General features: G+C 37.4%; 1 protein-coding gene across 1 annotated transcript; it reads right to left on the bottom strand.

Moving 5' to 3' along the window:
* Nucleotides 1-1,081: 1,081 nt before the first annotated feature.
* LOC107710266 (diacylglycerol kinase epsilon) lies at nucleotides 1,082-12,560 on the bottom strand. The gene is made up of 9 exons (XM_016514994.1): nucleotides 11,753-12,560; nucleotides 10,393-10,549; nucleotides 10,256-10,260; nucleotides 10,160-10,208; nucleotides 9,835-9,948; nucleotides 9,156-9,227; nucleotides 7,919-8,046; nucleotides 7,610-7,721; nucleotides 1,082-2,373 (listed from the first exon to the last, which is right to left on the bottom strand). Exons 1-9 carry the CDS (start codon nucleotides 12,184-12,186, stop codon nucleotides 2,152-2,154), a joined length of 1,293 nt encoding a protein of 430 aa, XP_016370480.1. The 5' UTR covers nucleotides 12,187-12,560; the 3' UTR covers nucleotides 1,082-2,151.
* Between the last annotated feature and the right edge of the window lie 942 nt (nucleotides 12,561-13,502).

Here is a 13,502-nt window from a genome sequence, read left to right as displayed (position 1 = left end):
TTGTTTAAATCCCCTTTGACACATTTAGAGCATGTGTGAAGTCTAGTTTTAGGAATATGACAGGTGTCTTCAGGGGGGATCTGAAGGGTGGGGTGGGGGAATTACAGTTGTAAAGAAAATGTTTTCATCACAACCACTGCTTCAGTTTTTATACACATAAACATAATGGGAAAAAGTCATTTTTCATGACACTAATCAAAAAACAAACAACACCATTTTGATTTTATCCTTTCTCAAGGTATAGAAGCATTCTCAAGTTGTCAGATATTACTAAGCTGAGTAAGACTAATACAGCAGTCTGCATTTTGTTATACAACTGATGAAGATAATTTAACAGGGAAATATTCAGACTGCTGAGAAAAAATAATATATACTGGAAGGGAAAATTTCAATTAATCAATTATATCCATATTTACTTCATATATTAACTAAAATATTGCTTTGATATTATGAAACGCTATATGAGTGTTCACGTGTGAGGTCTGTGTGGTCTGAATATGAGGAGATGTCACAATGACCTGCTTGTTCTCACTTGCTTAGGAAAAACAGGATACCATCTTGAATTTCGGGAAGACGCTACACGAGGAATGAGACATATCAAGTGTTTATCACGCTTTCTTAGCTATATATGGTATTAAGGAGACGACCATTGGGAAAACAATGGGCCAAAGTGTATAAAAGTAGAGCTGCATGCTCACTTATTTTTGTCACACATATGGCGGTGCTCACTGCTGTATTGCCTGACCTTCTTGCAAGAATAAAAATTTAAAAGACTTTAAAAGTCTCTAGCTGTGTTGCGTGTTCTTGATTTAAGAAGAAAAAATTCTACAACAATACTGTATCTTGAATATTTTGGTAACACTCTTGTTAACCTTTTAGCTTCCAAAAAATGTACCTAAATCTCCTTCACAATTATGCATGAAAAATGGCTGTCATTTAGATTACAGTTCTCTTAACAATCTGTAAGATTTTTTCAGTAAAAATCACTCTGACCATGAAATTAACTATGAAATGAACTAAACCACATTATAAACTGCTCAGAGGCATTACATCAGCAAAACCTAGTGACACTAGTTCAGGGAGAGAATGGCATGTGCTTGAGTGCTTTTCCAATAGGAAAGCCATAGATGTGACTATATGAAATGTATGACACATACCACTCCTAAAGCTGTTTTTCTTTTCTATCCTGGCTTAGTTTTTCAAGAACATTGCCGTTCTTTTGCTACAATCGCACTGAAAGCAGAAAGACTTGGAAGAGTGGGACTAAAGAAAATACTCAGAAAGCCTATTAGGGTGGATATATTCTAGGCAAAGTAAATTTTACTCAAGCAGGATGCATAAAAACATAACAAATCTCTATGGAAAAGTGGAGAAAATGAACAATGAATAAAACACAATAAAAATGCCTGATGATCAGCGTATGCAAACAGCAAAATAAAGAATGTATCTTAATCCAGTGCTCTGAAACATTTTACTGCTATTTCATAAACAAAAACAATAACACAAGTTGAATAGTTGCAAAATAATAAGATATCAATGGCAAGTCCATTCACAATCTACTCTAGATTCAAGCAGTGCAAAGGTGAAACAAAACATAATGTCCTAAATAAAAAATTTTCACAGCTTAATTTATACAACTCAAATACAAGATTTCTGCAGCGAGTTGTATTTTCACAGACCTATGGCACTTAAGATCAGTGCAAAACATTGGTGTCTAAGCAGCTTTGTTTGTAACATTCTCCACTGGACTGAATTCTCTTTTTTATGATTGCCTGAGCTCTGCTAACAACTGAATATGATTCCATTGTGGACTAAATGGCTAAAACCTGAGCCACTTCTTAGAGCTTCCGGGTAGCACTCCCTGGCAGGAAAAATAAATAAAAAATTATGCACGCAAATCTACAAAACCAATGTCAGAGATAGACATCTTGTGGACAATTTGAGAACAAACTGTCCACAAGATGTGCTTGAGAGAGAAGGGGCTTTTTAACTCAGAAATAACCACTGCAGATGTTATTACTAGAGCAGCACATGCACATTATGTACATTTACGTTTATGGCATCAGACATTTATCACATCAGGGTGTCTTCCTTTCATGCTGTGCTACTTTCTGAGGTGGAAATAGCACAGAGAGAGTGATTACAGCCTTACTAAGACTCTGTCACTGTTTCCTGTGTGTTGCTAGTTGTGTCAATGTGATCGGCTGAGCGTTCTTCACCCTCTGAGGCGCTGGAGTCATCATCATCTGTCTGTTCTGCACTGTGGTACAGCATGAGGGCCTGGGTCTTATGGGTAATGGTGATGGTGCATGGACCCTGCGCCCATGGCTCTCCATCCACCTGCATTGGCATCCGAGAACTCTTCAACACCAGCTACCACAAAAAAAAGCAAAGGATAAAGAATAAATAAAGATTCATCTTTGTTTATATAGTGCTTTATACAACACATATTATTTAAAAGCAGCTTGACAGTATTAAACAGGAAAATAAAAGAATCAATGACGCAAACTTCTTCAAACATGAGAATTTTTTTTTAAATTCTGCTTTAAAGAAGCTCTAAAGACAATAGTGTCATTATTCAGCTCAATTCAGTTTAGTGTTGGTTCAGTTCCCTTTCAGTCGGTCACTCTCGACGTCACGTCGGCATTCTGGGGTACATCCTCCTGCTGGTCGATCATACAGTATATTGTATGTACTGACCTTTGGCTTACGAAAATAGTTTCCTTTGGAGACAACTTGAACTTTCCACCTAACACATTAACAGCAGAAATACAAAATAAATTGAATGACAAAAGCCATTCCTCATAATACAAGCCTTTACAGCACAGCCAGGGTCTTACCTGTCCATTTTGACTACCTCAGCCTCTAGAACATTCCTGAGCACCTGTTCTACTGGAATCTCTCCAGCATATCCTGCTCCCCACCCTAAAGAGTTTGCTAAATCATTTCCTGTTCCCAACGGCAGGATCGTCACAAGAGGGATAAACTGATCCTGACCCTATACAGAATGAGAGAGCGACAAACACAAACAATATTCTAATAACCCAAGAAACAACAAATTACTTTTTTTAATGAAATAATGCCGCAAATGTAAAAATATAAGCATCACATAATGATGTCATTATGTGATGCTTATATTCACATTTGTGGTGTTATTTCATTCTATACACATCCTACTAGCCAGGCCACATGGGAAAAAATATGCTTGGTTTACATCCTGACTTTTAATATAATCTATCACGTTTTCAAGTCCACTCAACTATTCGGCTACAGCTCTCACCTTCAGCTTCATGGTATCAATGGCATCCAGAACCCAGCCTACTGTGCCATCTCCCCCACACACCAGAACATGCACGCTGCCTGGGGGCAGAAGAGTACACAGCTGCAGGGCTTTAGAGGGGGGCAGCTCGGAGAGATCAAACACCTGGAAGGGGAAAAAAAAAAAAAACGAAATAACTAAACTATTTTGTTAAACCATTAGTTAGTAAGAAGAATGTGATCATTCAAACAAAATAAAAAGAGACAAGAGTGTATGGAAACAGAGAGAGACTGGCTGAATATGTAAATGTAAGCACAGAGTTAAATGGCACCTGCATGGGGTTCAGGAGGGTACGAAATTCTCCCAGCAAAACTTCCCCCATGTTGTTGCCACTTCTTGTGTTTGCCAAGACCAGAACCGGAGTCCAGCCACTCCCACACCCTGCAGCAAGCTGCATGCAACAAAAAAAAAAACAATTAACTATTAAACAGTCGATCAGGTTATTTTCATTATATTCATTTAGTGGACAGTGCAAGCATTGATTCAGTGATGAAAAGGACCTGAGGGACGATTTGGTTCTATACTGCAACTTTTCAAAACTCTTTTTGTTTGTAATTTATTCACAGCTGTGTTTTTTCAAATGTTTATGCATATTTTAAGCAATATATTGGTTTAATCTATAAATACCTTTCATTTTAAAGCCTTTATCACTTTTTCATTTAAAAACACAAATGCTGCGTTAAAGAATGGAAATAATGCAGTGTCTCAAGACGCAAGGTGCACTTTTTCATACACAAGATGCTGAAAAAGTCACGAAACTCATTACAACAGTCAAAGATGTCAGTCCAAAACACCTTTACATATAAAAACAATTAAAAAGCAGTGCAGCAAAAACAAAAAAAAATCCTGTGTGAACTTGATTCTGTTCTCATTCAATCATTTCAGTACATATGACTGTCATTTATTACACAGCTTTTTGGTTAATACCTATACAATTTCTGCTTTGAATATAATGTGTTTGTATCAACAATATAAATTACATTTGTAAACGCCTAAAATACATTTGAAAAAGGAAAACTACATAAAATTCATTCTCCTTTAAATTGTCACTTTTTCTCACATGGTAACCACTACTGTATATCATATATGTAAAAACAAGTACAATGATCATATTTCACAACTTACACTATACAATGATGTAGAACAGCACAAAAGTATGTTAAATGGGACACACTTAATGCTTCCTACCCTCAGAATTAGCCAAAAATCTCATAATGGTCTCATATTTTCATTCATCTCATATTTTGATTACACATTTAATGATATTACAGGCAAAATAGCAGATTTTGAATGAATGGCTAGCTGTTGTACAAGTACACATTGGATATATATACACCTCCTTCAGGGAACGAGGGTTACATACGTAACCGAGACGTTCAGTTCAATAACAATGTTTATGTTGTAAAATTCATCAAATTATGAATTGAGATCAAATCAAAAGTAGCTTTACAGAAGGCAACAGTGTCATTATTCAGCTCAAGTCAGTTCAATGTTGATTCAATCCAGTTCAGAACATGTTGCAAAATTCAGCTATATTGCAGCTCTACAGAATACAATTGTGTCATCATTCAGCTCAATTCAGTTCAATATTTGTTCTCATCTAATATCGTTAGCACCGATTTGTGGATTGTTATTATTCAGCATAGAGGTCTGCACAGGCAGTTAGAATGAAACAAAAATTGAAACCGTCTTTTCCCTATTGTGGTCCAAGTGAAATTGCTTCTTGAACGAGAAAAATGTACGGAGAGATTTGAATTTGTCTTTCAGAAATTGATTGGTTCGTTGGATTGCTGTTGCTTGCTAATTACTGCAGTCATTTCATGTGAGTGACAAGTTGCTGGAGGGACAGCATTGAGACTTGTCTGGCTCTTGGACAACCTTATTGCCCAGACCTGACACTGTAGACACATGATAAGGGAAGAGACGTCATTGCAAGGGGGCGGGGATGTTAAAGTATTTGATTAAAGATTGTGAGGGCACCTGTATTTAGTTTGTCTGGCGTTTTCAATTAATTCCTATGGGAGCAGTGAAAAACACTGAGCATCTAAGAGAAAACAAAACTTGAGAAAGACTCAACTTTATGCAAATGAGCAGCATCTGTCTTGAACATTTAAAAATATGCAGATTGTGCTCAAGTTTCTGCTGGATTTAGTGCGTAAATCATATTGTTTACATATTGTATGCCTTGTAGTTATTATGTTAAATATTGCAGTTTTGATGCTTTCATTGTGAATAGACTGGCTTGGTTAACAAGTTTATTAAATTGACATATATATGATTATATGGACTGTGTACTGAAAAAAAATATTAAACAAACTTGCTATAGACACACCCTAAAGTGGAGACGTTGTAGTGTTTTGAGCACCATGGAGCTGAACCGTGACTCACACTTCAGCACCATTTAAGCTGTATGAGTAAAGAACATTTTTATGTCTCACCCGTATTGTATGTGCCTGTCCCAGCCTCACAGGATTGGCCAGTTTCACCTGGATCTGTGCACAGTGGAACGAACCATACACCCCCACCACCTCTAATAAACCATCATCCACACTGAAGAAAGAAAAAGGACATAAAGAAAACATTAATTTTCAAAGGTCATCCTACTCTGATCCAGATCCACAGGTATAAAGTTTAATTTAATTTCAACCTATTCTCACAAAGTCAAATCTATAAGTCTGTATAGTATAGTATAGTATAGTATAGTAGATTATATAAAGTGTATAACAGAGTGGCATCTGGATTCTCACCGTGTTGGAGGATAGGGTTCATCTCCCATTCCCTCCCCTCATAATGGTCTCATATTTTCATTCATCTCATATTTTGATTACACATTTAATGATATTACAGGCAAAATAGCAGATTTTGAAGAAATTGTTAGCTGTTGTACAAGTACACATTGGATATATATACATGACTACACTACATTTAAACTAGCTCTAGAGATTATTTAAAAAAAAAAAAATAACTTAATAGAAATAAATTAGTAGAAATAAATAGCCATTTTAATCCCTGGTTTAAACACTTTAAGCGTTGGTTTCAACAAAAGCTGTTTTTGGACCGATTAGCATTTATATGTTAAAAAAATCAGTAAATTCATGACAAACCAGCCTCTGTGCCCTATATATATATATATATATATATATATGAGATCCCAATTCGTCGGTCATCCGACGTGACGTCTCCGTTCCCTCCTTCAGGGAACGAGGGTTACATACGTAACCGAGACGTTCAGTTCAATAACAATGTTTATGTTGTAAAATTCATCAAATTATGAATTGAGATCAAATCAAAAGTAGCTTTACAGAAGGCAACAGTGTCATTATTCAGCTCAAGTCAGTTCAATGTTGATTCAATCCAGTTCAGAACATGTTGCAAAATTCAGCTATATTGCAGCTCTACAGAATACAATTGTGTCATCATTCAGCTCAATTCAGTTCAATATTTGTTCTCATCTAATATCGTTAGCACCGATTTGTGGATTGTTATTATTCAGCATAGAGGTCTGCACAGGCAGTTAGAATGAAACAAAAATTGAAACCGTCTTTTCCCTATTGTGGTCCAAGTGAAATTGCTTCTTGAACGAGAAAAATGTACGGAGAGATTTGAATTTGTCTTTCAGAAATTGATTGGTTCGTTGGATTGCTGTTGCTTGCTAATTACTGCAGTCATTTCATGTGAGTGACAAGTTGCTGGAGGGACAGCATTGAGACTTGTCTGGCTCTTGGACAACCTTATTGCCCAGACCTGACACTGTAGACACATGATAAGGGAAGAGACGTCATTGCAAGGGGGCGGGGATGTTAAAGTATTTGATTAAAGATTGTGAGGGCACCTGTATTTAGTTTGTCTGGCGTTTTCAATTAATTCCTATGGGAGCAGTGAAAAACACTGAGCATCTAAGAGAAAACAAAACTTGAGAAAGACTCAACTTTATGCAAATGAGCAGCATCTGTCTTGAACATTTAAAAATATGCAGATTGTGCTCAAGTTTCTGCTGGATTTAGTGCGTAAATCATATTGTTTACATATTGTATGCCTTGTAGTTATTATGTTAAATATTGCAGTTTTGATGCTTTCATTGTGAATAGACTGGCTTGGTTAACAAGTTTATTAAATTGACATATATATGATTATATGGACTGTGTACTGAAAAAAAATATTAAACAAACTTGCTATAGACACACCCTAAAGTGGAGACGTTGTAGTGTTTTGAGCACCATGGAGCTGAACCGTGACTCACACTTCAGCACCATTTAAGCTGTATGAGTAAAGAACATTTTTATGTCTCACCCGTATTGTATGTGCCTGTCCCAGCCTCACAGGATTGGCCAGTTTCACCTGGATCTGTGCACAGTGGAACGAACCATACACCCCCACCACCTCTAATAAACCATCATCCACACTGAAGAAAGAAAAAGGACATAAAGAAAACATTAATTTTCAAAGGTCATCCTACTCTGATCCAGATCCACAGGTATAAAGTTTAATTTAATTTCAACCTATTCTCACAAAGTCAAATCTATAAGTCTGTATAGTATAGTATAGTATAGTATAGTAGATTATATAAAGTGTATAACAGAGTGGCATCTGGATTCTCACCGTGTTGGAGGATAGGGTTCATCTCCCATTCCCTCCCACAGTCTACAGCCACCGCCCCAGTAGCCGATATTGCACACTATTATCCCCTCCAGACTGGGCAAATTCACTTGCTCTCCATCCAGCTCCAGCTAAAGAAGCACAATTAAGCATTAACGGGCATTAGAACTAATCATGCAGTACCTTTCATATGTGTGGAGATACCAGTTACACTTTATTTTACAGTACGTGTACTTACAGTGTACTTACCCAAGAACATACTGGGTAGTATAAGGTAACTACATGGGTTAAGGTTAGGTTTAGGGGTAGGTTCAGGGTAAGTACTTAGTTATTACCTAGTTATTATAATTGATATAAGAAGTACATTTTGTGTACACACGGAACAGGACTGTAAAATAAAGTGCTACCGAGATACCTCCTAATTCAGGTTTATGCACAAAAAATGTGGATTAGAAGATTGTAAACACTGCAGCAAGTGTAATTGCTGGGTCTACTGAGCAGCCTCTAACTCATGGCATTTGGATTGGGTCATACTGTCATACTGTTTGTATGAACAACGGTAGATAAGGCAATATTTGGAAAAGTAATCATGTTTGTAATTCTGTCTGGTGCTGCTAGCGGTGCAGAAATTACAGTGCATTTAAAAAATAAAACCTGTTCTCACATAAGCACCAAGAGTCAGTAACTACAAGGAACCATATAGAGCTGTTTCTTGAAGCCGTTTGTTGTGTGCCAATTCGCCTACTTATACTATGTCGTGAAAGTATGCAGCAATAGATTCTTAAGGCTGGAATACACTACACAATTCTTGCCACAATTTTCTCCTGATTTAGAGTCCAAACAAGTTGCCGCTAGTTGCCGAAAGTCAGAGCAAGTCTGCAGATTTGAGTTGACAGATTTCATAAAAAATCATGTAGTGTATGATAATCACAGACTCCGCTTTTTTAGCTTCAGACTATGATTCCATCCAGTCAGAGGATATCAAATTCCAGCCTTTAGTATTTGAAAAGAGCCAAAGTAATTATGCATTTCTATTATCTCTTTTTAATGGAGTTCTGAAGCAGCATTAATCATCATTATATCATTACTGAGACACCACAGTAATGAAACAGGAAGTTAATGTCAAGGCTAAAACTTCCAGACAACATGCTAATCATATGATGACAACAACAAAGAGAAACAATCAGAGAACACTTTTGCTTGAGAACACTTGTCTCAATAAGCAAATTAAAATGTTTACCTCAATCCTCTTATCCAGATCTTTACATTCTTGCACTAAACAATCTTTGGTACCATAGAGGAAGTACACTGCCTGTGAGAAAAGACAATTGTCAGTATTATCAGCCATGAATTTACAAAATACTTCTGTTTTTAACAAACCTAGCAGTGCATGAATACAAGAAAAATTGTGTAATAGGCTAGTAGATAGATAGTTTTTTTTAATTTTTTTTAGATACTATGCAACTTTTATTGCAAAACAATTTTGCTGCTACTGAGGTGAGACATAATTAAGATTATGGACAGGCTGTGGTATGGTTAGGTTTAAGGGTGGATTAAGGGGTAGGGGTAGGGTCAACAGTGCATAGATGTATCTAAAGAAATTAATTACAGATTTAGTACATTGTAGTTACAGACACTTAATATAAAAGGGTCCTTTTTTATAGTTGTGGATGTATAAATCAACTGCAGAATCATGACATTTTCTCAGTTATACACAGTCTTTACAATGAAGAAAATATTTTGAAACAATTAAACTGTAAGCAAACTTAAGTTAAATAAAGAAAATTAGATGGCTTTACAGATATAAACGTTTTTACATCGAAATATGCAGTTTATCACATTATCAATCTTAGATGCTCTTTCGATTTCATTTTCCTCTGAAATTAAAAATGAAATGATGGACAGGCAATGCCACAGACCTTATTGATGATTCGGCTGGAGAAAAAGGAGGGCGTTTTCTCTCTGTGCGCATGGAAGTTCAATGCCATGAGAGCATCAGGACCCACTGAGAAATAATTATTCATGGACAACACCTGGAGAGAAAACAACCTTAAGCTAAAATCTTAATCTCTTGTCTTCATGAATTGAACGTGTCATGATTGATTTAACTAATACTGTATTTCATGGGATTTTATGCTAATAAATTGGTTATGTTAAAATTTGCTTAGCATACAAATAATTTCATTTGCATTCTGGGGTACATCCTCCTGCTGGTCGATCATACAGTATATTGTATGTACTGACCTTTGGCTTACGAAAATAGTTTCCTTTGGAGACAACTTGAACTTTCCACCTAACACATTAACAGCAGAAATACAAAATAAATTGAATGACAAAAGCCATTGCTCATAATACAAGACTTTACAGCACATGTGCCCTATATATATATATATATATATATATATATATACAGTATATATATATTGTTGTCTCTGTTGTAAATTTTTTTTTACATATGTTTGTGGATGGATCCTTACCTTACTGTACTCATCAGGGTGTCTTCGGCGGAGCTTGTTGACTTGATAGAGGTAATATGGAGGTATGATAACAGAGCGGAACTCTCCAAGATCACACAGATCATCATTCAGACTAGAAAGGCAGTCATCATGCACTGTGGTCTGACACCATACACACCTATATATTCCCAAATAAAAACAGCAAATGTGAGTGAGAGCACTTAGAACTGATAGCTTGTTGTAAAACACTGAAATGGATACTGTACTGACTGCAAACCCTCTAGTAAAACTCATAATAAGAATTCTTATCTTGCAGATAATATCTTCTTAATTAGTCGTAAAATAAAAAAATGGTACAAATTATTTTAAAAAGATTTTAAAGCAATACTTGTTTTGCTATGAGCCTCAGCAGAAGCTGATCTGGGACCAGTTTAGCGCTACCTTTGACACTGAGGATTTAGGTGGAAGGACCTGGTCCTGGATCACACATAACAGCTGGATTACAGGGATTAATGACTCTTTAATCAAACCATGTTTTAGAAAGATTAAACACACGAGAAGAGGACAGGATTCTGGTTTGCTCTGTTTGTTCAACAGCCAGTGATGCATTTTAAGCACCGCAGCCTTAACAAAAATGGATTTCAACAGACGCTTTTAAGTTCTGTTCAGTGTGCTCTCGGCTGCTATTGATCTGTGTCTAGTTGTTGCCGTTTAGCCATCCTTTTTGCTGTAAGTTAAGATGTAAAAACACTTGTCTGTTCTTTAACATTTTCTTGTACTGTAAATATTGACATGACTTGAATTTGACTTTTGTAAATATTGTTAAAACTATGAAAGTTCTTGGAAGGTAGGCATCAGTTTTTTTTTCAAAATAGTTTTTGTTGTTGTTTATAGTTAGAGATGGTCCAGGTAGCCTTTTGATTGTTTATTTGTATTTTCTTTCACAACTTAATAAGTTCAAATTAGAAAGCTTTGTTTGTTTTGTTTTGTTTGCCTTGTTCTCTCCTCAATACTTAAATTGATTCTTATTTATTTTCACAAAGCCATTCATTAAACTTTAAAATATTTGAAACCTTGAAAGTTGACCAGGTGAAAGTGCAGTTGTTGTTGTTTTCTACATTGATTAAAATATGAAATATGAATATATTTTTCTTTTATTAATTTCCCTTTTATATTCTCTTCAAATGTGGTTATTAATTTTTGTCCAAAATTGTGGTACAAGTTTAATATATCTGACAAAATGGTTTAGAATGACAACTGGTCTAGATCCTGATGTAGCCTAGCCTATTTTACACCAGGAGGATAATTTGTGTTTTTCATATCTATCCATCTAAGAAAGAAAGAAAGAAAGAAAGAAAGAAAGCTCAGGGTTATTTAATACCTATAGTCGCAAAGTTTAGGTTGAGTCCCGCATTGCTGTTTGCACTTGGCACAGTAGCTGGCGAGGGGCACATTTCCCCTGACCCACTGATGGTAAAACCTCCCATCTGTCTGTCTCTGTGTCATGATCTCCTTACACGAGAGGATGCGATCTGCCCTCTGTATGCACTGCTCATCCGCACATATGCCGCAGCAGTCACAGAACGCCCCCTGCAGGATGGGCTGAGAACACACGCAGCAGTAGGTGGGCTTGTTGAACAGATCTGTGTAGTGCCAGCCGTGTTTGCTCTTTCGGAACAGATCTTTCAGCTGAACTTTGCGTTTAGGACGCTGGAAGCTGCACCACAGCGTGATGAGCACTGGGACCAGAACAGCAACCGTGGTCCAGAGGAGCAAGGTCCACTCCTCCCTCAGTTCCTCAGTACTCTCCTCCATACCCACAATTCTTATTTTACAGGAACGTCGTCATGCACAAGCCAGAGCAGATGAAAATAATCAGTGATTTCCTGCGATCGTCGTTAGTCAAGGTGTTGAGGTTTTGACGTCCCACAACGATTTTCCATTTCTAACCCCATCCAAGCAGCATATCATCGCATCGCCAGGCAATGCACCAAACCTGAGTCACACTGATGTTACAGCACAGCCATCGTAAACACCTCCTTGCTGTCAAACACTTGGTAGGCTTTCACGAATATGTTCTACATTTTGTTTTCAAGGGGGAGATGTTTGTTATCCACGCATTTTAAAAGTGCATTGAAACCACTGGAATAACGCAAAAAGCGGATAAAATCCTTACAAGATTCATCTAGTTCAATATACGGAAACGGAAATGATGACGTAGGTTTATGACGGAACATGTTCAGTGACCAATAGGAACAACACAATACGTGAGACAGAAGGAGCACCGTAACGCTAGGCTTGTTCGAGATGCATCGGCGCTGCGCAGAACGATCGGGGTATGACATCAAAGTACCGCGAGAGCCATAATAGAGCGGACGACTCTTTAGGCTTGTTTGAGATGAGCAAAATCTGCGCAGAACCGGTCACCGCGAGATGCATGCCGGTTAGAAAAGTGTCCGAGTTACGTCCGACTTGCTCTGATGTAATGCTGACTTGTGCCAAAAAACTCTGGCAACCGGAGAGGCGGCTGTGTTGGATTGCGCAGTCGCGCGCAGTTGCTCTCCACCGACTGCAATAGTATCCAGCTGCAGACCACGCAGCACCAGGAGTTTCAGAACCGCAGCCACAGAACCGGAAGTGAGGGGCGGAGCTTACATTTTTTAACAGAGTAGCGCTACCTTACGGTTTTTAAGGGGTAGTTTGCCCATCCATTTACAGCATGCATCCGAAAATTAATCGAAACATCCACAGAAAAAAGTTATATACTATAAAGTATGACAACAAATTCAAGTTTCAATATAAGATAATAAAGCCAAGCACACATTAAGTACTTAGCAGATGCTTAACGTAATATATACGCTAATTATTAAACATATGATAGCGCGCAGAACCGATCACCGGTGATCACCACGAGATGCATGCCGGTTAGATAAGTGTCCGAGTTACGTCCGACTTGCTCTGATGTCATGCTGACTTGCGCCAAAAAACTCTGGCGACGGCGAAGCGGCTGTGTCGGATTGTGCAGTCGAGCGCAGTTGCTCTCCACCGACTGCGCTGATCAAAAGCATGATGGGAAACGACTGGATGACGACACAGTTTAATGCTCATTGGTTCAGACAACCGTGATGCTG

The sequence above is a fragment of the Sinocyclocheilus rhinocerous genome, unplaced genomic scaffold, assembly GCF_001515625.1.
Source record: "Sinocyclocheilus rhinocerous isolate Xijiao unplaced genomic scaffold, SAMN03320098_v1.1 scaffold567, whole genome shotgun sequence".
Lineage (NCBI taxonomy): Eukaryota > Metazoa > Chordata > Actinopteri > Cypriniformes > Cyprinidae > Sinocyclocheilus > Sinocyclocheilus rhinocerous.
Note: the sequence above shows the minus strand (reverse complement) of the source record. Positions and strands in the feature narration are given on the sequence as shown.

Bases quoted from the DNA above. Each gene is read 5' to 3' on its own strand.
- LOC107710266 (XM_016514994.1), bottom strand. From the start codon at position 12,186: ATGGAGGAGAGTACTGAGGAACTGAGGGAGGAGTGGACCTTGCTCCTC. The intron at 7,722-7,918 runs GTGAGAATCCAG...TTCTTTCTTCAG, and splicing joins GAACCCTATCCTCCAACACG to TGTGGATGATGGTTTATTAG. The intron at 2,374-7,609 runs GTGAGACATAAA...TTTTTGTGGTAG, and splicing joins GACAGGCACATACAATACGG to CTGGTGTTGAAGAGTTCTCG.